The following is a 25587-nucleotide window of genomic DNA, read 5'->3' on the forward strand; positions in this document are numbered from 1 at the left end:
AATTCAAAAAAGCAGAAATCTCATAATTAAAATTCCTCAAACATACATGTGTCTTATATCATTTTAAAGGTAATCTTGTTGTTAATCCCACCAAAGTCTCCGATTTCAAATATGCTTTTCAGCGAAAGCACTACAAACGATTATGTTAGGTCACCACCAAACCACAGCCATTTTTCCAGCGAAATATAGCAGTCACAAAAAGCAGAAATAGAGATAAAATTAATCACTAACCTTTGATTATCTTCATCAGATGACACTCATAGGACTTCATGTWACACAATACATGCATGTTTTGTTTGATAAAGTTCATATTTATATAAGAAAATCTGAGTTTACATTGGCGCGTTACATTCACTAGTTCCAAAAACATCAAGTGATTTTACATAGCCACATCATTTCAACAGAAATACTCATCATAAATGTAGATGATAATACAAGTTATACACATGGAATTATAGATATACCTTTCCTTAATGCAACCGCTGTGTCAGATTTAAAAAAAACTTTACGGAAAAAGCAACCCATGCAATAATCTGAGACGGCGCTCAGAAATATAATAAAATTAGCCGCCATTTTGGAGTCAACAGAAACCAGAAAATACATGATAAATGTTTCCTTACCTTTGATGAACTTCATCAGAATGCAGTCCTAGGAATCCCAGGTCCACAATAAATGCTTGATTTGTTCGATAATGTCCGTTATTTATGTCCAATTAGCTACTTTGGTTAGCGCGTTTAGTAAACTATTCCAAAGTCACAAAGCGCGTCCACTATAAAATGACGAAATGTCCAAAAGTTCCATAACAGTCAGTGGAAACATGTCAAACGATGTACTGAATCAATCTTTAGAATGTTGTTAACATACATCTTGAATAACGTTCCAACCGGAGAATTAGATTGACTTCAGATGAGCGATGGAACGGAGGTCCTCCTCATGTGAACGCGCATGGTGAAAGCATGGTCAGCTCGTGGCAGTGGTGACTAATTCCTGTCTGCTTCGGCCCCCCTTCACATTAGAGTCATCAGACAAAATTCTATTGACTGTTGACATCTAGTGGAAGCCGTAGGAAGTGAAAACTCATCAATATCTCGCTGTAATTTCAATGAGAGCTTGGTTGAAATTCTGCCACCTCAGAAAAAATCCAGTTCTGTTATACTCACAGACATAATTCAAACAGTTTTAGAAACTTCAGAGTGTTTTCTATCCAATACGAATAATAATATGCATATATTAGCAACTGGGACTGAGGAGCAGGCAGTTTACTATGGGCACCTCTGTGCACCTTTCATCCAAGCTACTCAATACTGCCCCTGCAGCCATAAGAAGTTAATCAGCTTCTTGATATGCCACACCTGTCTTGTGGATGGATTATCTTGGCAAAGGAGAAATGCTCACTAACAGGGATGTTAACAAATTTGTGCACAAAAGTTGAGAGAAATAAGCTTTTTTTATGTACGGAAAATGTCTAGGATTTTTTATTTCAGCTCATGAAACATGAAACCAACATTTTAAATGTTGTGTTTATATTTTTGTTAAGTCTAAATAAAAAGTATGGTCAATTTCTGAATGGAAATGTTATCAAAATAAAATGTCTACCTATGGCTCTAAGCAAAATAGTTAATTATACACGAAGCAAACACTTTCCTTTCAGTCAGTTGGTCAGCACAAAGGAAAAGAGTGGAGGTCATACGTTCGCCAGCGATAGTGGTTAGCCTGAAAACAGTTAAGCAGGAAGACAGGGCTCATGTTGGGCTGAAGACAGGGCTCATGTCGGGCTGAAGACAGGGCTCATGTTGGGCTGAAGACAGGGCTCATGTCGGGCTGAAGACAGGGCTCATGTCGGGCTGAAGACAGGGCTCATGTTGGGCTGAAGACAGGACTCATGTCGGGCTGAAGACAGGGCTCATGTCGGGCTGAAGACAGGGCTCATGTCAGGCTGAATACAGGACTCATGTCAGGCTGAATACAGGACTCATGTCGGGCTGAAGACAGGGCTCATGTCGGGCTGAAGACAGGGCTCATGTCAGGCTGAATACAGGACTCATGTCAGGCTAAAGACAAGGCTCATGTAGGGCTGAGGACAGCTTCAAAGGAGTAGTGTTCTTCGCAAGGAAGAGAAGTGAGAATGAGCAAAGGACGGGCGAGTGACGCGAGTGACGCTATAAAAAGGAATGTGCTCACCTCTTTCACCACTCGACCTGTCTTTCTCCAACAGACGCTGTGTGATTGGTCTTCTCCGAGTAGTGATTCCCAGAGCGAATCCCAATGTGTTACATTGAAACGAGTATTGAAAGTCCTCAGGTTGTCTCGGAACAAGGCCATCCCATCGAGCTCCCGATCCGACAAAACCTAGGCTAGCACTTGTTGAAGCGATGATGGCGAGCTATATACTCTAGTCCACATCAGTGCAATCAATCACAATATATGAAAATAATTAGGGGGACAGCACACTAAAGAACTCAACCAAACGTGATTCTTAAATTATTGACAGGTCATCTTTTTGAAGTTTTCACATGAAAGTAACACGTTTATTTGATGCAATGCAAATCAACATAGGCTCAGCAGCAAAGGCTGTACTACAATGTAGTGTTTCTAATACATGGTTTTAACAGGGTATTACATACAGTATTGCAGTAAAAAGTAATAGAGCTGAAAAACATTATTTTCCCTGATGAACAACAGAAGAATCTGGGAGAGGGAGAAAGACAATTTTCTAAATAAACAGACAAGTCACGAGACAAGACACATTGAGAACTTCAAGTTATGTCATTCTCACAACCACCACAAGATTCCATAAATAAGATGGTTGGAACGTTTGGTCAACAAACTAATATTGATGTTTACTTTGTGTTCATGTGTGTGGTGTTCTCTAACAGGGGCTCTAAGAGATCCTCTGTTTGCTCTAATTCTGGCAACCCCTTGTCCATTACTACAGTACTAGTCTACAGTGAGAGGAAATGCCAGAGGAAATGCTTCTCTGTTTATGAACTCTGAAGGCCACATCCTCCATCTACACAAAATCATATAGTTACAAAACCAATAACTAACCAACTGATTGTGCTGCACTCCTTAGATCTAGACCTAGCTAATACATAAGGTGACGTAACCAGATTTGATATGTGCATAACAAGGTTATTATAGTTTTGTAATGTATTATTCGTTTTTATTTCTATTAGTAATAGATTTTTATTTGAATTTCAGTTTAGCTTCAGCTTGTTTTCAGACTTGATTTACTAGTTTTATTTAGTTTCAGTTTGATAAAAACATTTATATTTTTCACAGGAAATTGGTTTGGTTATGTTTAAATTATAAAACAATCCTAATGTGAATTTGATTTAAAGGATAAGCTCCTAGACTGGTGCAAAAAATATGGTGGAAGGAAACTTTTTTTGCACATGTTACACCAATCTAATGCTTTTTAACTTTAGTAGTAGATGTAAGAACAATCCAGTACCTTTACCTTTATCTGACAGAAAGAGAGGAAAAACAACACATTAAGTCATGGCACATTTGACATGTTATGTTTATGTAATATTAAACATGTGTCACTGACCAACCCCTTCAAAAACATAACATTCTCCGTCAAGATAGAACTGCCAAAGGGGGAGGAGTTGCAATCTACTGCAGAGATAGCCTGCAAAGTTCTATCATACTTTCCAGGTCTATGCCCAAGACAGTCGAGCTTCTATTAAAAAAATTAGAACCTCCGAAATAAGTCCTCTCACTTGTTGCCACTGTAATAGACCCAATCAGCTCCCAGCTGTGCCCTTGACACCAATATATGAATTGATTGCCCCCCATATATCTTCAGAGTTTGTTCTGTTAGGTGACCTAAACTGGGATATGCTTAACACCCTGGCCGTCCTACAATCTAAGCTAGATGCCCTCAACTCTACACAAATTATCAAGGAACCCACCAGGTACAACCCTAAATCCATAAACATGGGCCACCTCATAGATATTATCTGACCAATTTTCCTCCAAATAACTCCTGCTGTTTTCAATCAGGATCTCAGCGATCACTACATCATTGCCTGCATCCGCTATGGGTCCGCGGTCAAACGACCACCCCTCATCACTGTCAAACGCTCCCAAAAACACTTCTGCGAGCAGGCTTTCTAATCGACCTGGCCCGGGTATCCTGGAAGGATATTGATCTCATCCCGTCTAGAGGATGCCTGGTTGTTCTTTAAAGTAATTTCCTCACCATCTTAAATAAGCATGCCCTCTTCAAAAAATGTAGAACTAAGAACACTCCAGACCTGACTGCCCACGACCAGCACAAAAACATCCTGTGGCATACTGCACTAGCATGAATAGTCCCCGCGATTTGAAACTTTTCAGGGAAGTCAGGAACCAATACACAGAGTCAGTTAGGAAAGCAAAGGCTAGCTTTTTCAAACAGAATTTGCATCCTTTAGCTCTAACTCCAAAAAGTTCTTGGACACAGGAAAGTCCATGGAGAATAGACACCTCCCTCCCAGCTGCCCACTGCACTGAGGCTAGGAAACACTGTCACCACCGATAAATCCACGATAATCGAGAATTTCAATAAGTATTTCTCTACGGCTGGCCATGCTTTCCTCCTGGCTACCCCAACCCCGGCCAACAGCTCCGCACCCTCTGCAGCTACTGCCCAAGCCTCCCCAGCTTCTCCTTCACCCAAATCCCGATAGCAGATGTTCAGAAAGAGCTGCAAAACCTGGGCTAGACAATCTGGACCCTCTCTTTCTAAAATTATCCGCTTTCAATTGTTGCAACCCCTATTACTAGTCTGTTCAAACTCTCTTTCGTATTGTCTGAGATTCTTAAAGATTGGAATGCTGCCATGGTCAACCCCCTCTTCAAAGGGGGTGACACTCTAGACCCAAACTGTTACAGACCTATATCCATCCTGCCCTGCCTTTCTAAAGTCTTCGAAAGCCAAGTTAACAAACAGATCACTGACCATTTCGAATCCCACCGTACCTTCTCCGCTGTGCAATCTGGTTTCCGAACTGGTCATGGGTTCACCTCAGCCACGCTCAAGGTCCTAAACGATATCATAACCGCCATCAATAAGAGACAATACTGTGCAGCTGTATTCATCGACCTGGCCAAGGCTTTCGACTCTGTCAATCACCGTATTCTTATCGGCAGTCTCAACAGCCTTGGTTTCTCAAATGACTGCCTCACCTGGTTCACCAACTACTTCTCAGATACAGTTCATTGTGTCAAATCGGAGGGCCTGTTGACTGGACCTCTGGCAGTCTCTATGGGGGTGCCACAGGGTTCARTTCTTGGGCTGAATCTTTTCTCTGTATATATCAATGATGTCGCTCTTGCTGCGGGTGATTCTCTGATCCACCTCTACGCAGATGACACCATTCTGTATACATCTGGCCCTTCTTTGGACACTGTGTTAACAAACCTCCAAACGAGCTTCAATGCCATACAACACTCATTCCATGGCCTCCAACTGCTCTTAAACGCTAGTAAAACTAAATGCATGCTCTTCAACCGATCGCTGCCCGCACCCACCCGCCCGACTAGCATCACTACTCTGGACGGTTCTGACTTAGAATATGTGGACAACTACAAATACCTATGTGTCTGGCTAGACAGTAAACTCTCCTTCCAGACTCACATTAAACATCTCCAATCCAAAATTAAATCTAGAATCGGCCTCCAACACTCTACTCAGCAAACTGGATGCAGTCTATCACAGTGCCATCCGTTTTGTCACCAAAGCCCCATATACTACCCACCACTGCAACCTGTATGCTCTCGTCGGCTGGACCTCGCTACATATTCGTCGCCAGACCCACTGGCTCCAGGTCATCTATAAGTCTTTGCTAGGTAAAGCTCCGTCTTATCTCAGCTCACTGGTCACCATAGCAAAACCCACCCGTAGCACACGCTCCAGCAGGTATATCTCACTGGTCATCCCCAAAGCCAACACCTCTTTGACCGCCTTTCCTTCCAGTTCTCTGCTGCCAATGACTGGAACGAATTTCAAAAATCGCTGAAGTTGGAGACTTATATCTCCCTCACTAACTTTAAGCATCAGCTGTCTGAGCAGCTTACCGATCGCTGCAGCTGTACACAGCCCATCTGTAAATAGCCCATCCAACTACCTACCTCATCCCCATACTGTTTTTATTGACTTTTTTGCTCTTTTGCAGATCAGTATTTCTACTTGCACGTCATCATCTGCACATCTATCACTCCAGTGTTAATTTGCTAAATTGTAATTACTTCGCTACTATTGGCCTATTTATTGCCTTACCTCCTTACACCATTTGCACACACTGTATATAGATTTTTCTATTGTGTTATTGACTGTACTTTTGTTTATTTCATGTGTAACTCTGTGTTGTTGTGTGTGTCGCACTGCTTTGTTTTATCTTGGCCAGGTCGCAGTTGTAAATGAGAACTTGTTCTCAACTGGCCTACCTAGTTAAATAAAGGTGAAATAAAATAAAATAAAATAAGCAATACAACACTTCTTCACAAATCTATCAGTTCACAGCCAGCGAGCTTGTGTGTTTGTGTGTCTATGTTACTGTTCAACAAAACAAGATTTTTTGGTTTATCTTCAAGAAGACTGCGTTCCAGAGAGGTGGTCATTTGATTTCTCAAGCCTGATGACAGGCTCAATATTCTGTCCACGAACGCTTGGGATGCAGGGGCAGATACCAGGTCAGTGCCACAGGGCACAGCTACATAAACAGCCATCCTTCCCTGCCAGAACTGGAGAGGTGACTCTGTAAACATGCCCCCGGCCTAGGAACAGTGGGTTAACTGCCTTGTTCAGGGGTAGAACGTTTTTTTTTTTTACCTTGTCAGCTCGGGGATTCAATCTTGCAACCTTTCAATTACTAGTCCAACGCTCCAACCACTAGGCTACCTGCCGCCCCTAAATGACATCGCCAAGTCAAGGATCGGTAGGATAGTCAGTTTTACGAGGGTATGTTTGGCAGCATGAGTGAAAGAGGCTTTGTTGCAAAATAGGAAGCTGATTCTAGATTTAATTTTGGATTGGAGATGCTTAATGTGAGTCTGGAAGGAGAGTTTACAGCCTAGCCAGACACCTAGAATATGTGGACAACTACAAATACCTAAGTCAGAACCGTCCAGAGTAGTGATGCTAGTTGGGTGGGCAGCGATCGGTTGAAGAGTATGCATTTAGTTTAACTAGCATTTAAGAGCAGTTGGAGACCACGGAAGGAGTGTTGTATGGAATTGAAGCTTGTTTGGAGGTTGGTTAACACAGTGTCCAAAGAAGGGCCAGATGTATACAGAATGGTGTCGTCTGCGTAGAGGTGGATCAGAGAATCACCAGCAGCAATCATTGATGTTGCTCTCTTGGTTGGCCAGTCCAAGCAGATTACTTATATGTTCATGGTGGCAAAATAAATATGTACAAAAACCAAACTACAAAAAGGCATGCCCAACGAAAGAGGTTAACTAACACAAAGAAACAAATAAAGGCCGGCTGAGAGACTTCTAGCATCCTCTTTCTCCCGGACTGCCAATCATCCTTATGGCCCACACCTGAGTAATTATCAATGTCTCCCGGCAGAGCACATCACTTAAACCGGTTGCTGCTGCCCCTAGGGATGAGGTGTGGAAGTGTAGTATGTTGTCTATCTATGTGCCTCATGCTAAACTTAGCTACCCCCCATATCATAACAATATCACACAGAGAGAAGGAGGAAATAACAATAATCTATAACAATTATTTCCCATTTAGGGCAATTACATTATGACATAGGTTAAAGGGGCAATCAGCAGTAGAAACAATAACAGTGTCCTCCCCGCCTCTACTTCAGTGAAATTCATATACAAAGCTATGAATGGAAGGACTGACCATCCATTGTATCAAATTGATAGATTTAACCATGTTTTGAGGCTATATAGTGTTTGTTTACATTTACTTTGTTTACAGACATTGGAGTAAAACAAGCTTATATTTTGGATTCTGATGGGGTACGGCAGTTGAACTAGGCTCATGGGGCATTTATAAGCTACTGTGCAGTCTTCAAGAATCAATGGGTACATATAAAGAATAATTTATAAGTCCAAAAATGGATGTTGCAACTGCTGATATCCCCTTTAATAGGAATATGATCACAATTGTTCTAATAACTTGACAAGATCATATTGTCCAACATCGGAATAAAAAATCTAATTATGAACCCTAGTGCATCTATCAAAGTCTGCAGAATTAGAGGTCATAAGCTTATTCCTCCATCCTTTTTAGGACAGAGGAAGACGATGAGTAACTATTTTTCAAACAGATAATTGTATTTGTCAATTGTTCATCTACACAACTACTGCACAGAAAACAATTGAGGAGTGAAGTTATGAGTTGCCCGGCACAGTCCACACCCTGGGGTCGAAGGTCAACCAGGAAGAGGTGGTTGTCTGTACCACCTAGAGGAACAGATTAGAGAGACAAGCAGTAAGGACCTCTGTGACCTATTATTGTCATAACTGCCATTTATGAACTATGTGCTGAATTATGGAAATGTGTAGGCCTAGATAATAAAAATATAAACACATTTTTATATTAATCAAAATAAAGCTTTAAAATAAAGTTGTCCTCTATTTAACTAGGCAAGTCAGTTAAGAACAAATTCTTATTTACAATGAAGGCCTACACCTACCAAACCCTAAACCAGAAGACGCTGGGCCAATTGTGCACCGCCATATGGGACTCCCAATCACGGCCGGTTGTGATACAGCCTGAAATCGAACCAGGGTCTGTATTGACGCCCCTAGCGTCACCACAACCCCTGCCTTAGATCACTGTGCCACTCGGGTTGGTGGGTAAAAACAAGAAATGTATCAAAGGTGAAGGATGCCAGTTCTGTCATTTCATAAATGTTTAATTGGTGTTTACCACAGACCCCACGCCTACTGTTCCCCTGCTGTTTCATTCCATGCACTAGCAGTATTAGCTCTACATTGACCAGACCTGTCCATCTCTGTAAGTATGCATGATTACACTCTCCTAGATACAGAAATTATTTGGACAGTGAAGCTAAAACTTTTAATTTGGCTCTATACTCCAGCATTTTTGGATTTGACATTTGGAGTTCACGATTCATTCATGATTACCCGTAATCATGGTTGCATCCACATGAATGTAGAAGTGTTCAGAAACACATTATATTCTATTTAAAATAAAAATGACACAATATATGATTTATCATTAATTTCTATTGGGCACAACATAATTTGAAACACAGCCAAAACAAACTGCAAATGCATCCAATAAGTTTGTCGTCACAAGCTTGATGTTGTCATTGCGTGCTAAGAATACGGTACCAAATACTAAACTTTTGAATACTTTAATACACTGATTTAAGTGTGTTCTTCACACACCCGTTCAAAGGCACTTGTGGATTGTATATGTACGCCATTCACCCTCTGTTACGGCTGTCGTCGGAATGAGACCAAGGTGCAGCGTGGTAGGCGTACATTTCCTTTCATTTTAAATGTTCCACCAAAAACAATAAAACAACTCTACGAACGTAAAGCTAGGAGTGCAAACACATGCAACAAAAAAGACAAGATCCCACAACAGAAAGTGGGAAAAAGGGCTGCCTAAGTATGATCCCCAATCAGAGACAACAATAGACAGCTGCCTCTGATTGGGAACCATACTCGGCCAACAAAGAAATACAAACATAGATTTCCCACCCTAGTCACACCCTGGCCTACCAAATAGAGAATTTAAAGGATCTCTAAGGTCAGGGCGTGACACCCTCTGACGAAAAATCCATCCATGGCGGCAAAAAAGACAATATTGGAGTATAATTGAATAAGAGAAACGCTGCGAAATGTAGAGATGAAAATAAAGAGAATGGAGAGCCTGAAAAGTAATGTTTGGGAAAGATTTGGTGAAGTGCTAAAAGAGAATGATAGCAGTGTTGGCTATGTTATGTGTGATGATTGTGAGGCTCTATACAAATTCTGTTCAGATGGGTTAAATGGAAACCGAAATCTGGACACTGTCTGTAGGTCTACAACCCCTCACATAGCCGCAATATTAACTCCTGCAGAATTAAGCATTTCTTGCAGTACAATTACACCAAATATAGCTTAAATTTTGACCTGGGGACAGGAGTGGATAATATGATTTCTTTCAGCATCTTGATAGAACGCAAATGTTCAGTTAGATACTTTCTGTTGAGGTCCTATCTTTATCAGAATCATAAAAGCAGATAGTTGCCTATTTCAACCACATAAAATATGCAACCAAGCCAAACTGAAATCTTATCAGAAACATCTTCATGTTGGGTCGTTTTCACAGCTTTCTATTTCCTTACAACCAGTCAACCTGACATCATTTGGCCATTTTGTTTGTTATTGCATTTTCTCCTGATCCCTAAAAGCCTTTGCTCCACGAAACAAGCAGATGACAGAGAAAACTTTACTGGGGTCAACTAGATTGAAGCATTTATTCTATCGATTTATGACATGATTCTGGTGAGCAAGGGTTTATTTACTCTTAGACTAGGCAACATATAACGACAGAAGAGAAGCTGCATGTGTCTAATTATAGACACATTGACTAACAAATAGCCTACCAAAATGTCGGAAATTATAAGGAGAAACATAACCTATTTAAATCAGGCAACAACAAAAAAATCCTACACCTATTCCAAAAAAAAACGTTCTGCCATCTCTGACTGTAGTCTACAGCACTATAGGCTATTAGCGGTTTAGGGTCGGGTGCGGGCCACAGATTTTCACTTCATCACATATAGTCGGGAGGTTGTGGATGGGTTATTAGCAATTGCTAGCGGGTGCCGGTGAATAAACAGCTGACCGACGCACAAACATAGCAGCGGGAAGTAGTTTGGAGGTGGGCAATGCAGGAACGAAAAAACATTGCCAGCGGTGAAAATGTCTGTATGGGTCCACTAATACAGGACTAGTAAAGGCCCAGTGCACTACTTTTGTGAGAGAGAAAAATGACTATATGTATTTGTATTTGATTGTTCACCAGCATTTGTAACTTGAGTATGATACTTATCAGTACAAAACAGCTGATCTGATAATACATGTGGAATATAAAATAAGTGCTTGATATACTGTATGTTTTCCAGTTTCTTGAAATACTTTGCAAATGAAACATATTTCTAAACTGAAATGGTCTATTCATGCCTTTTACATTTCAGTAAATGCTTTTATCCAGAGCAACTTACAGTAGTGAGTGCATAAATGTTCATACTGCTCCTCTGTGGGAATCAAACTTACAGCCCTAGAGTTGCAAGCACAATGCTCTACCACCTGAGCCACATATTCACATCATATCATCACAAACCACTTGATGTTTCAATGTACGCAATTATTGTATTGTGCATAGTTTTTCTTCATGGTGATGGAAAGTCTACAGGTACAAACCTAACTGACCAGCCTTTAGGCTACAATACAGTAATGTACACTTAAATTAAGTGGTTTGTAAGGATGGTAAATTAATACTGTACGAAAAGTGGTTGTTTTCCATGTTATTTGATTAAGAACATTTTTTAGTTTGATGTGGGTGTTTGGTGTCTTTGCCCATAACTTTGCACCTTTTGATGTAAATATTTCAGGACAGGGTTCTTGTTCTTTCTGGATGCCATTCGAATGACAATCACAGAGAAAGGGACAGGGCAACAACTCTTACAATTCCAACTATTGAATCCTGCAAGATATGGTTCTTAATTATACAAGTACCTTTTTTTTTGCCAAAGCAGAGATGCGAAAAATGTTTTTGAAATTCAGATTTTTCAGTGGGTGCTGCAGCACCCTCAGCACCCTTACTTCCTGCGGCTATGCGCACGTCTATAGAAAACAGACTGGGCTCTCCACTTTCCACTAGCGTTATTTTAGCAAGTGGAAAAAATAACTCACTTTCGACAGCCTACAGTACATATAAACATTGGTGACCTGACATACTGTATCAGCAAAGCAAACCCTAAATGCTTTTGAAGCCTTTGGTATTTTTGTTGAGGCCTACATTTATAAATACCCCTGTGTATAAAGGTTGTGTATTGTTATTTGGTGTACTGTTTTGTAAGATGTGTTTATATATTGTGTTGTAGGCTATCAGTCTGATCAACTGTAGCCTACTATGCGCCCTGTCCCATCTGGTCAAGGGAAAATAAACGGTAATGTAATGTTTTTATAGCCTAAGCCAATTTATTCATGTTAAGAGAAAATGTGAATGATCAAATTTTGTTTATATTCAAACCTCTGCTGGCTAGGCTACCTATGCCTTTTTTAATCCAAAATTAACTACTGGAATTCATTAAATGAAGAAATAGTGATGACATAGGTTGCTAGATTGTTCTAATGCACATGTAGGTCCACATGATGCAACCTATCGTAAAGCAAACTCAGCCATGTTAGTTATATTGTCTAATAGGAGTTCTCTCTGTGCCTGTGTAATGGCATGAAGCAATAGGATAAAGTGGCTCTCACTCTGCTCGCCCTGACCAAGTTAGCTTCCTTTGTAGCAGTTAATTTTTTTTTACTGCTTTGGCAATGCCCAGGTGTAGCTACTAGCTAGGCTATACTGGAATTCCTTACAGTTTTGTTGTTTTCAGAAAAACAATCTCCTTGGGCAACATTAGAGTGGGATTAACTTGCCCGACGGCTCAGTTTACTTGCCCAAGTCAGGGCGACCCTTAAGGTCCTTGCTACAAATAGGTTCCGGAGTTTTACCTGGTTACCATCACCTCTGCTCAAACACGCTCAAACAAACAAGTCGGCATAACGCAACGTACGCAACATGTACGCAAAAACAAAATAGAATTCAAATTACTTTTGTCAAAATTAATATAATAATCTTGAAATGAGTATGATAATCAAAAAATAGAGACACTGCAAATGCCTAATTGTATGGCAAGTATATTTGTTTGTCTGTTTTCAATGCTTGACACATGTAATTAATGAAATACCTCCCAAATAAACATTTTTACTTTTACTGAGGATACACTCTAGAAATTAGGGGTTCAATAAGTGTTCTTCTAAGATCCTCAAAGTTATTTGAAGAACCTTAGGAGGTGTGGTTCATCGAGGAACCTCCTTAGTTGGTGGGGGTTCTTGCAGGAACCTAACTGCCCAACTGAAACATTTGAATTCGAAAGGACAGCAGGTTAAGGTAAGAGTTAAGGTAAGGTTTGTCCCTTGTATGATCGAAATGTATATTGTTTGATGATGATAGCATCTATCTTTTCATATTTGTGCAAATCTTTCTAAAACAGAAAATTGGCAATTTAATGCATATCAAATCAACAAAGAAGTGGGAATATGTAGGCTATGTTGGGTGCAGATGACTGAACTGCTAATTTTTGTGTCTGTGTCTGTAGGTATACAGAGTAGGAGGCATACAAAGGTATGTCAATTGGTATTGGTATGTTGTGCAGATCACATTTACCATCCTCCTCCCTTACCTCTTCAATGAATATCCCATAGGCCTCTACATTATGGACAAGGTATGTGTATGAAAACCATTATCAAAACAGTTTTTATATTCACATTTACCACAAAAACCAAGGTATGATTACTGTTGTGTGCATGTTTTGTTAACCATCTGTATAATTACTATTTTTTGGATTCCCTACACCTCTGATGAATATAACAGGAAACCTGTTCGATCACCATGCACTGCAAAATCATTCTGGCTATGGATACGGAGAACATCAACACATCAACAGGCCAGAGGATATACCCATTGGACTTGGGGCTCTGCTGGGAGTTGACCTCATATTTAGATTTTTTTATTCTGCTTTGCCACTAAAATCATAATAAACACTGACAACTAAAATATTGTGTTATTGTTCTTATTGTTATGTGTATTATTAATAATAATAAAAGGGGAGGGGGGTAGCTCAAAAATGAACCCCAAAAAGTTATTCATAGGGTTCTTCGAGGATCCATTAAAATTAGTTCTTTGAAGAACCCTTTGTTCTTTGAAGAACTTATAGGGGTTCCCCCACAGTTTCAACTTTATGAATTTGAGCTCCTGAGTGGCGCAGCGGTCTAAGGGACTGCATTTTGGTGCAAGAGGAGTCACTACAGGGAGGTTCGAATCCAGGCTGTATCACATCCGGCCGCGATTGGGAGTCCCATAGGGTGGTGCACAATTGGCCCGGGGTAGGCCGTAATTATAAATAAGAATTTGTTCTTAACTGACTTGCCTAGTAAATATTTTTTTTTTTTAAAGGATACTCCAGTGACCTTTTCTTTTTAGAGTGTATATATCTTGTAAAATAACAATTTTTACATTTTATTATTTGAATGTGAACAGGAATTGCATCATTCAAGTCACGAGTGTGTCCCGAAGCTAATGGATTTATTGCTTTCCTCGCCACTCTCTGGAAGTCACCCTCCGAGTTACGTCGGCAACACGTGACAACGGACCTCGGAGCGAGTTCATAGCGTTCATTTATAAACTCAGTGGTTGTTAGTGGCGAGGGGCTGGTTTGGGATTCACCGCTAATCTCGGATAGTCTCAAACAAGTTTTGGGGTGTCTGCATAACGCGTCCGCAAAAACGAAATACAATTCAAATTACTGTTTTAAAAATTAATATAATAATCTTGAAATTAATATCATATAATAATAAAAAAGTTGAGAAACTGTAAGCAAATATGTTTAAAATAGCGATAGAACACGTAAAGAAGCATCCAGGGGTAAGTACTTATTTTTGTCCTATGGATTATTGCCTCAAATGAGTTAGTAGTCTATAATATTTCATGAAAGTTTCATAATTTCTTTTGTCGGTGTGTAATATGCTACCAGTTGTTGCTCAATGGAATCAAGAAAAACATACGTTGTTTCCTATAGGCTGTGTCATCAGGGTAATTGAAATGAAACAAAAGTTCCAACCCTGAACAGGCTTCACTAATGAATTTTGACACATCATGTTTGGGGGGGGGTTGAAAATGTGTTTTTGTCTTGTGTTGAAGTTGTTGGTGAATGGTTTGTTAAAAGAGGAGGGGCACAGAAAACAGGCTATTCGTTTATCTGTTTAGTGACAGTGTTATTTTAAAAGATGACTGGCGATATGACCGAAGTAGTTAGAAAGCTATTACCATCTCATACATTATCTCAGATGTCCTCAACAGCAGATAGTCAAGGATTTACATCAGGTTTTCGTTTAAATGGAAGCTACGAAACAAACTTGACAACCCAAGGGATGCCAGTTAGCCCAACAGCCCCGTGTAGTAGGATCAGCACTTGGACAGCGCCACAGCGTTCCAGAGTCACGTCTGAGTAAACTACTTACTAACTAGGTCTGAATTTATTTGACTACATTCACATAGGCTTATTAAAGCTATACCAACTTTTTTGAGAGAGCAACAGACACGCTCTTTGTTAAAGAAATAGTACAACTAAGTGATCAAAGTTTGAAACCGGGCAAACTCACCTGATTCAACCTGGATGAGTAGGTGAGTTTGTCCGGGGCTACAACAAAAACTTGTGTTGTTTTGGGTACTCGAGGACTGGAGTTGGGAAACACTGGTATATAGTATGAAAGCAGAAGTTCCACATGAGGAGTCTCTCTGAAGCTTGATCAGCTGGTCATTGGTTACTGGAACACTATATTGACAAATGCTATGTAGACATGCTCAGATTTCTATGCCTCAAAGTGAATGAAATGGTCATGCTATCTCCCTCTTTCTTCTTACTCTCTCATAGCTCATCCCCCAGTTCTTCTTCATCTTGTTGGGAATGGGAGGAGCCTCCTTGTATTTGGTCCGTCTTGCAAAGGGGCCCCATGTCACGTAAGACTCTTTACCATTTCCCTTATTGTCCATTTTATTTTTTAAATCAATATGGTTTAATCAATTTCTTAATACTATCCAATTAAAACATATAGTAGTGGATGCCAATTCCCTTTAACATCATAAGGCACAAGAGGTAATCCCACCTCTTGTGCCGTTMTGGGGCATCAATTCCCATATCACTACTAAAGGGCTATCCTGCTGCGAGTTTTTGTAAACTAGGCCTGGCCCATGAATAGTTGATCGCAGGCAGACTAACACAGTTCCCTCTGATCCCATTTGTGTTTGTCCTACTTCGGCCTGCTTTGACTGCTGTGTCACTGTACAGCTGGAACAAGAAGAACAACCCTGAGCCGTGGAATCAGCTTGACCCTACCTACCAGTACAAGGTACTGTACCGCCAACACTGTCAGCAATAAACACACTTTAGCTCCACAAAGTGTATGTTAACTGCATCTTATTCAATTATTGTTTGACTTGACAACAATGTAATAGTAATGTAGCCTATCAATAGTATCAGTTAATATTTTTTGATCAATATAAGTAGCCAAGAGAATTACGTAAATCCTGCCATATTGTCTTCTTCCCCAGTTTGTGGCCATCGATACTGACTACAAGAACCTGAAGAAGGAGGGACCTCAATTCTGAGTATCTTCCCTCTATCCTAACGGCACCAGTTCCAGCCCGAAGAACGTCACTGAAGAATTCAAATTTGTGAAGTATTCTTGTCTCAATGCTTCTATACGAATATTTGGAGATTGATCCATAATGTTGATGATCAAATCTATCAATTTGTCTGTTTGTTTTATCATAAACACTTCATTGTTAGTTTGGCTGTCACTAAATCTAACAACGAAGGTGTGCGTTATGATAACAGGCAAGAGTGTGCATAGATTTCTTCACAAAATGAAAGAAAAATTAAGCTCAATTTCTGAATGGAAATGTTGTCCAAATAAAATGTCTCTAGAATTTAGAGAGTGAATTTCTAATCATGTGTACATTCATAATGGGAGATAAGCTGAAAACATAACTCTAGCTGAACATAGGCCATCAGTCAGTAACAGTGTCAGCTGCTGTTTTGGGTATATGGTGTTTCTTTCTAGTTTTTTTCTTCTCACATACAACGGAGCACTGTACTGTACACATATCCAGCTGTGAGATTAGAGAGTGCAGTGCCTTTCATCTCCACAACAACAGACACTGCTAGCCAAAAAACAGACACCCTTCATCACCTTGACATATGACAGCGTACAGGGCAACACGTACCCACTTGTACTGTTCCACACGCAGGCTCTCTTTCCATCACCCTCACTCAGACGATCCAGAGGTATACATACAACGGGTTCATTTCCACAAATAAAACACTTTGATCTGTTTAACTGGAATGGATGGAAAACCACAAAATAGGCAGGCTGATGACCCTTGTAGCAAAGAACACAAGGGAACAAATTAGTTCCCATAGGACGGTTAAAAGCCACAAAACAGGGGGGGAAAGCCACAAAGTAAACAAACACACACAACCAAACAGAGGAGAGTGCGTCAGAGTTGTCAGGTCGTGAGAAACTGGCGGAGAGATGGAGCTGAGTGCAGGATGAGCAGATGTTTGTTTTTCTGTCAGCAGAGTTGAAAGTTTCTCTGACCTTTATGACAGCTGGACTGTGGCCTGTTACTGTGGAAGCACAATCCTCTGGCACGAACATAGAGAGAAGGGACACACACACACACACACCACACACTGTATGGATGTTCTGTATGTGCAGTTGTGCACCAAAACATGCAAACACAAACAGGCAAACACACTTATACATATCACGTATGTCAAATGACCATCCAACATGATTGACACATAACAGGCATGACTGGGAATTTGCAAACCCTTCCACTCAGGCTTATATTCTGCCCTGTGGGACATTTAACAGCACTGGGATAAAGCATTGCAGTAAGAAGTAATAGGGAGATGAAAAGGCTCTGTTTCCCTGATGAATAATGGAGGAATCTGGGAAAGTGAGAAAGAGATAGTATTGAAAAACAGACAAGAGAGACACATTTAGCCGTTCAATTTGTCATATTCTCACAACCACCAGAAGATTCCACAAACAAAGTGGTTGACACGTTTAGGTTAACAAACTAATATTCACTTTGATTTCATGTGTGTGGGGATCTCTAACAGGGGCTCTAAGAGATCCTCTGTTTGCTCTAATTCTGGCAACCCCTTGTCCGTTACTACAGTACTAGACTACAGCGAGAGGAAACGCTCAGAGGAAATGCTGCTCTGTTTAGGAAATCTCAAGAGCCCCCTCTCTCCCTCTCTTCTAAACAAGACATATACACATGCTCAATTCACACAGAGAGAAATGTGAAGGAGAAAACATCTCTGTCTATTCTCTACACATCAGGTGAATAGGAGTATAACAACAATTGCACTATTTACAATGTAGTATCAGTAACTTGATATGATAAAATATTGAGCAAAATTGGAATACAAAAATCTCCCTATGAACAATATAGCAGCTATCAATGTCTGGCAGAATTAGAAGAAAGGTTCTTCTCCTGAAGACTAACAGATTAGATGATTGTACTTTTGTTCATCTACACAACTACTGCACTAACTATCTGGCTGAAGGATGGGTTCATAACCTGGGCCTAAAGTCCAGTCTCCCTGTGTCTCTCTCAGTGAAGCCAGGCATGGGGAATAGCCGTGTGAACTCCTCCACCCTCTGGCACAGGTCAGTGATATGGGCCACTGTCCCTGGATCCTGCAGCAAGAAGGACTTAAAGTCCTGGAAGCTACTTGTGGAGGATAGGGATATACCATGGTTAGCTTACAGAGTGGTCGAGTCTTTATACTCTATATTACTGTCATTCTCTCTAAATGTTTTAATGGTTCTCCAAACTGTTTTAGTTTCACAAGCTTTTCCCTTTATCTCCCATTCTGGACTTGCTCTAAGCTGAACCCATAATAAAGTGAACTGAAGTGTTATAGTTTGGAACAAGTTTGCAATGGGATAATAAGCTATGTCTGGCCAGTCCATATGGCCTGTGTCAGCTATGTGCATGTATCCCTTCTAATTGATCTTCTTCTTCACATCCTGGGCAATGTGGATCCCCTTATCCATAAACTCCACCACATTCTCAAAGTCTGATTCCTTGAACTGCTTTGATGTCAAGACAGGGGCTCCTACAGATGTAGGATATTCATTTGATCACGAGAACTTCCTGCAATGCAGGACATTTAAAACTTGTAGTATATTCGATGTTTAAAAAGGCTTCTGAAGTTTGTAATTTCCACTTTGAAATTTCAGACTTGATTTCCCCTTACGAAATCAGCAGGATTATTTTCCTGCTGTAGAAAACTGACTCAAATTAAGATCCTACATCTGTACAGCAATCAATAAATTTCATCTTGACAGAAAACAATTGAGGAGTGAGGTTATAAGTTGTTTAGTCCCTTTAGTAAATGAACACCACTAAACTAACACATGCAACAGTACAGTAAGTTCTTCTCATGTAATGCCGTACCTAGCCTGAGTCCTCCTGGGGTGAGAGCACTCTTGTCATCTAGGCAGGTGTTCTTTTTGCCGCTTATGAACACAAGATCCAGTACCCACTCCGCCCGGGCACCGTCCATACACTGGGGTCAAAGGTCAACCAAGTGGTTGTCCTTACACCCTGGAGGAGCAGATTAGAGAGAAGCAATATGGACCTCTTTGACCTATAATGATCAAAACGGACATTTATGAACTATGTTCCAAATAATGAAAATGTGTAGACTATATTTAATATGTATGATTGAATATATCTTAAAATATATTTTTCTCCCAATGATCTTGTCATGCGTTTTTAACCATATTCTTCTGGACACAGTAATGCTATTTGATGTGATACATTCTTTCACTTAAAGTTTTCTGTTAGTATGTTTTGGTATCTGATTGTAAGACATACATCTGGACTGTAGTTTAATACATTTAGTTTATTTCTTAACATTTCTTAAAATGTCAAGAACATTTAAAAAATATACATATGATTCAGTGAAATGTGTATGATGTTACCCAACATATTTGGCTTCTGTGAGAAAAAAAACTGGTTTAGAGCAATATTGTGTATTACAGTGCTTATTATATGTTCAATAAGATATTATTTACACCACCATTTAGGTATTGAACAGCTAGCTATAAAGAGTGTTTTTTAAAACAATTTCAATGTTTTTGATACCTCAGGGAGGGAAATGCAGCAATGGCCCTGAGAGCAGCAGGAAGTGTGTTTGGGGTTTTTCTGTTATCTGTGGCAGGTAGATTTTTATCAATACTCGTTCACTTTTCTCTAAAGTACTTCTCAAAAGTATCATTTTGGGTTTTCACTTTTGAGAAACATCTAAAATGTCATAAAAGATGATCAGGACAAGAAGTGTTTTTACGTTGTTCTGGTGTATATGGTACATTTTCATGCTCATTTTGATAGTTTTCCTGTGTTTGTTTCTCAGGAGTACTGGGACAGTATGGCTGGGATGTGACTTTCACCAGTACAACAATATGTGCGTTGAAGGGATTATCAGTAGATGTTTCCTGCACTTACAGATATCCCAGTGGGCATGAGATCATAGAAACAGAATGGTATAAATGGTGGAACGTCACAGTGGGGTATACTTATAACATCATGGAACAACCAGAGTTTGCAGGTCGTGTTGTGTACCTTGGGAATAATCACAGTGACTGCACTCTGAGAATCACAGACCTGAGAGAGAATGACACAGCGGAGTATTGCTTCGGATTTAAAACCAACATACACGGCTGGATATATCAGAAAGATTTATTCATTTCTGTGACTACCTATGTGACAGAGGGATCATGGGTGATACTGAATTGCAGCACCACCTGTACTCTGAGTGACAACCCCAATCCTGACTACATCTGGTACAAAAATGGAAATCCTCAACATGAATATATGTCACAAAATTACAGTATCTTGAGTTCTGATGAAGACAGTTACTCCTGTGCTGTAAAAGGTTACGAGGACCACCGCTCTCCTGCAGTGTGTGCCGTGGGTCAGAACTGTTGGAGAGTGATTTACGCCAAAAGGAGTATCTGTGCCTTGAAGGGGTCATCAGTGAACATATCTTGCACTTACACATATCCCCATGGTCATATACCCAAAGACACATTCTGGTTTACTCAAGGAAAGTCTACAAAGGAGCCTAAAGATCTGAAGAAGGACCCAAACTATTTGGATCGTCTGGAGTACCATGGAAATGAGGACAGCGATTGCACCCTGAGAATCAAAAACCTTAAAGACAGTGACTCAGCTGAGTACAAATTCAGATTAGTAACTGCAGAAGGGAAATATATCAGTTCACCCGGTGTATACCTGACTGTCACATATGTCCTGTTGGAGATTAACCCTATGTCTGTCTCTGAGGGGGAAATGGCCAAACTGACATGTACAGCCAACTGTAGACTGGGTGACAACACAGCCTTCATTTGGTATAAGAACAGACAGGCTATACCAAAAAGCCACAACTACTCCAACAGCCTGCACCTGTGCCCAGTCAGCAGTGAGGATGCAGGCAGCTACTCCTGTGCTGTTAAAGGTCATGAGGATCTCCACTCTCCTGAAGTGACTCTAACTGTCAGATATAAACCAAAGAACATCTCAGTGTCAATCGGTCCCTCTGGTGAAATAGTGGAGGGCAGTTCAGTGATTCTGACCTGCCACAGTGATGCCGACCCACCAGTTCAGAAATACACCTGGTACAAGAGGAACATTAACATACCAAAAGAATCCCGTCAGATCTATAGCATCATCAACATCAGCCCTGAGGACAGTGGAGAATATTACTGTGAGGCACAGAATGAAATGGGAGCTAAGAACTCCACAGTTAGATTGATCATTGTATCAGGAAAACAAACATCTAGTATTAACATAGCTGTAGGAATCACAGTTGTTGCTCTGGTTCTCATTCTCCTATTTAGCTGTCTGTGGTTCAGAAAGAGGGCTCCCAAATCAACTGACACACGGGACACAGCAGAGGATGGACAGGGAGGCTCTAGTCACCTGTACGAAACCATCTTGAGGACAGCCCCTACTGCAGCACAGAATGCGTACACAGATGAGAAGGACGTCAGGATCTATGCCAATGTCCACTTCTCTCACCCCAGAAACCATGAAGAACCTCTTTACTCCACTGTCCAACTGCCTAACCCTGAGAAACAGGATAAAGTCCAGTATGTTGCATTGGAATTCAATCGCCTAGGTGTTGCCACCCATCCTGCAGCACACGCAGCTAAAGATCCATCTGCAATCTATAGCACTGTCAACAAACCCAAAACCCGAACACAAGAAGGTACATTCTGATACTCTTATCCAACGTTTCCCAGGCCTCCTACTGGGTCGCGGTAATCCTACTGAGCTGAATTTAAAAACATTGCCTTGTTTATTTGGAGGGTCACACAATATTTTGATGTATAAAGTATAGATTGGAAAGAGCCTGCTGTGACCATATGGCTGTACAAGACAATACAGCAACAATTCTAGTGTAGTGTAAGTGTAAGATGTGACTCATGATAGATTTATATGGTGATATTGTTAAGCATTAAAAGCTTTTGAAAAATGCATCTGTGAAACATTAGGAACATCTGCTCTTCAAATGACAGACTGACCAGGTGAATCCAGATGAAAGCTTTGATCTCTTATTGATATCACCTGTGTAACGCTTCAACCAGTGTAGATGAAGGGGAGGAGAGGTTAAAGAGGGATTTTTAAGACTTGAGACAGTTTAGATATGGATTGTGTGTGTGTTCCATTCAGAGGGTGAATGTGCAAGACAAAAAATGCAAGTGCCTTTGAACAGGTTATGGTAATGGATGCCACACGCACCAGTTTGACTGTCAAGAACTGCAACACTGCTGGGTTTTTCACACTCAATAGTTTCCCGTGTGTCCACCACCCAATGGACACCCAGCCAACTTGACAAAACTGTGGGAAGCATTGGAGTCAACATGGGCCAGCATCCCTGTGGAATTCTTTCGACACCTTGTAGAGTTCATGCCCCAATGAATTGAGGCTGTTCTGAGGGCAAAAGGTGGAGGGATGCATCTCAATATTAGGAAGGTGTTCCTAATGTTTTGTACACTCAGTGTATAATAGACATGTAACCTCAGGGCTTACGGGTTTGTGAGGGGTAGGGGTCTGACAAAATGTTTGAAGGGAAATAATGTTTTCTTATACCGTCTAAATTGTGCTTCTTAACTAAATGTAATAAAATAATTAAAAACGTGTGGTAGTACCCAGCAAACAGGGGACCATGACAATTTCCTGACACTGTGGACAACCTAGACAAAGTTTTGTTCACAGGGTCTTAGAAGTATTACACAAATTGAGAAGGGACAGCTGAAATGGGACTTGAACCAGCAACCCTGCAGTTACAGGACAAGGGCACTGTCTGTGACATAAAGATCCAGACTGCTTGGCAGGTGCTGTAGTATTCTTACATACAGGGAGGCTCCATCTCAGTTAGTACTACAGATAGTAGATGTTTCAGTAGCTGTAGTAGTGATAGTATTAGTAGCAGAGATGTAACCTACAGTGGTAATAGTACTGCTATCAATGAACATGATTACACGCACACAATAATATGAGTATTGTGGATAGTCAGATTAATATAATAGTTTGTTCAAAACATTTACATGATTTGCAAGAAGAATTTCCTTAACACTTCTGGGCCCTTTATAAAACACTAGCCTGGCCGTTTGTCAGTACCCCAGACAGTTTTTTAGGTCCATTGCTTGAGTATTTAGATGTAGGTAATACCCGCGCCTTCCCCATAGAAACCCCATGCAACATTAAAGTCCATCATAAATACCTCCCAAACACACTGCTCTGGCCTACCATGACCACAATAGTCCTCGTAATGACTTTCTCTGTACAATTTTTCAGCTAACTTGTTTCAGTAGGCACATTTTTACCAATGCATTTTGTTATTTTCATATTGAAATCCAGGAAGTAAAAGAATGTGCGTCGCGATTTGGGACTTCCGAGGCGGTCGTGGTTGAAGGTTGTAAACAATATGTTTCTGTTTTCACTCCCTCTCAGTATTTGCTGCCCTCGTCAAAATGTAATAGAGTAAAGACTGTCAGATGAAGAACGAAGAGGGAATTGGAGACCTGCCTTTTTTCAGAATGGGACTGTTTGGTTTGAGCCAGAGTTTACTAAGACTGAGTTGTTCCATTTGCGGGCTGACAGAGAGAAAAGAGCTAGAGAGAGACGAGAGCGACCAGATGTTGAGGAAACACAGGCTCTTCCCAGAACGCACTGTGACTGGTGGTGCAGTTGCAGGAGATGGCAACCTCTACCAATAGACAGTGAATGTCTCAGCTGTCGAGAATGGGACCAGCTTACTCCGATATGATGCAGCAGAAGATGTCGTGTATGTAACTAAACACTCCGATTTCTTATCTGTCATCACATCCTGGTGTGTTGGAGACTTTCTTCAGAATCCCCAGGATCAACTGGAAACGATGTGCCACACCTGATGGTCCAAATGGGAAGCTCTTCTTCCTCTATAGTATAATGGCGTTCGCAACAATTAGATGTGCATTCCACCACCTACTGTGCGGGTGGATAATAAGGATCCCGTTTGGGTAAAAATAAATAACATATCATACAAACTACCAAAAAGGAAATTAACTAAACATATTCAATCTGCTGTAAAAACCTAATTGTAATCAGGTCTCAAAACAGGCTCAGAAGCCTCCTGTGAGGGCGGAACATTTCCTAGCTACATTAGTCCTTGTAGTGCTTCTGCGGTGAAGTCTTGGGAGCCCAAAACATTTCTCAGCTGCAGATATGATATCTAGCTTCTTGGACTTTTTAGACATTCGGAAAGTATTCAGACCCCTTGACTTTTTCCACAGTTACAGACTTATTCTAAAATAGATCAAATTGTATTTTTTCCTCATCAATCTACACACATACCCCATAATGACAAAGCAAAAACAGGTTTTTAGAAATTTTTGCAAATGTATTAAATGTTTTTTAACTGAAATATCACATTTACATAAGTATTCAGACCCTTTACTCAGTACTTTGTTGAAGAACCTTTGGCAGCGAGGGTGGGCAATTCCAGTCCTCGAGGGCCTGATTGGTGTCATAGTTTTGCCACAGCTCCAGCTAACACACCTGATTCCAATAATCACCTAATCATGATCTTCAGTTTAGAATGCAATTTGATTAATCAGCTGTGTTTCATAGGGATGGAGAAAAAGTGTGACACCAATCAGGCCCTCGAGAACTGGACACCCTTGGTTTACAGCCTCGGGTCTTCTTGGGTATGACGCTACAAGCTTGGTAGACCTGTATTTGGGGAGTTTCTCCCATTCTTCTCTGCAGACCTTCTCAAGCTCTGTCAGGTTGGATGGGGAGTGCCACCGCACAGTTATTTTCAGGTCTCTCCATAGATGTTCGATCGGGTTCAAGTCCGGGCTTGTCCTAGAGAGATTTACAGTTATCAAAACGTCACGCCAGGGTAAGCCTACACAAAACACAGCCCGATTTTAAGTGTTTCTAAAATCACCTATGGGAAAAATGAATTATGGAAAAATTATTGGACCCATTTCCCTGTTTGACTGCTAGGTTTTATGGGTATTATGACTCATACTGTGGTACTCTATAGCCTACCAACTGTATCTGAGTAGCCTGCCTACACCACATAATGCAACTGGCTATTGTAGTCCCCTTCAAGTTTGTCTGACAATGATGACTTGCTGGCTAGGTAAACCGTGTCTAGAACGAGTGGACACGTGCAATATTAATAGAATAGTGAT

At 40.6% G+C, this 25587-nt stretch overlaps 2 protein-coding genes and 1 long non-coding RNA gene across 3 annotated transcripts; all 3 read left to right on the forward strand.

Moving 5' to 3' along the window:
• Positions 1–13048: 13048 nt before the first annotated feature.
• Positions 13049–13797, forward strand: LOC139029085 (uncharacterized). The gene is made up of 3 exons (XR_011481350.1): positions 13049–13156; positions 13353–13478; positions 13628–13797. It is a non-coding gene; the product is annotated as an uncharacterized lncRNA (long non-coding RNA).
• A 560-nt stretch (positions 13798–14357) lies between these two features.
• On the forward strand, positions 14358–16761 carry LOC111976219 (NADH dehydrogenase [ubiquinone] 1 alpha subcomplex subunit 4-like 2). The gene is made up of 4 exons (XM_024004966.2): positions 14358–14677; positions 15687–15772; positions 16101–16161; positions 16364–16761. The coding sequence occupies exons 1-4, from the start codon at positions 14636–14638 to the stop codon at positions 16418–16420; spliced, it is 246 nt and encodes an 81-aa protein (XP_023860734.1). The 5' UTR covers positions 14358–14635; the 3' UTR covers positions 16421–16761.
• Positions 16762–19637: 2876 nt separating this feature from the next.
• On the forward strand, positions 19638–23154 carry LOC111976496 (B-cell receptor CD22-like). The gene is made up of 2 exons (XM_024005348.2): positions 19638–20060; positions 20253–23154. The coding sequence occupies exons 1-2, from the start codon at positions 20006–20008 to the stop codon at positions 22118–22120; spliced, it is 1923 nt and encodes a 640-aa protein (XP_023861116.1). The 5' UTR covers positions 19638–20005; the 3' UTR covers positions 22121–23154.
• The last annotated feature ends 2433 nt before the right edge of the window (positions 23155–25587 follow it).

Source organism: Salvelinus sp. IW2-2015, linkage group LG17 (genome assembly GCF_002910315.2).
Source record: "Salvelinus sp. IW2-2015 linkage group LG17, ASM291031v2, whole genome shotgun sequence".
In the NCBI taxonomy this organism is placed as follows: Eukaryota; Metazoa; Chordata; class Actinopteri; order Salmoniformes; family Salmonidae; genus Salvelinus; species Salvelinus sp. IW2-2015.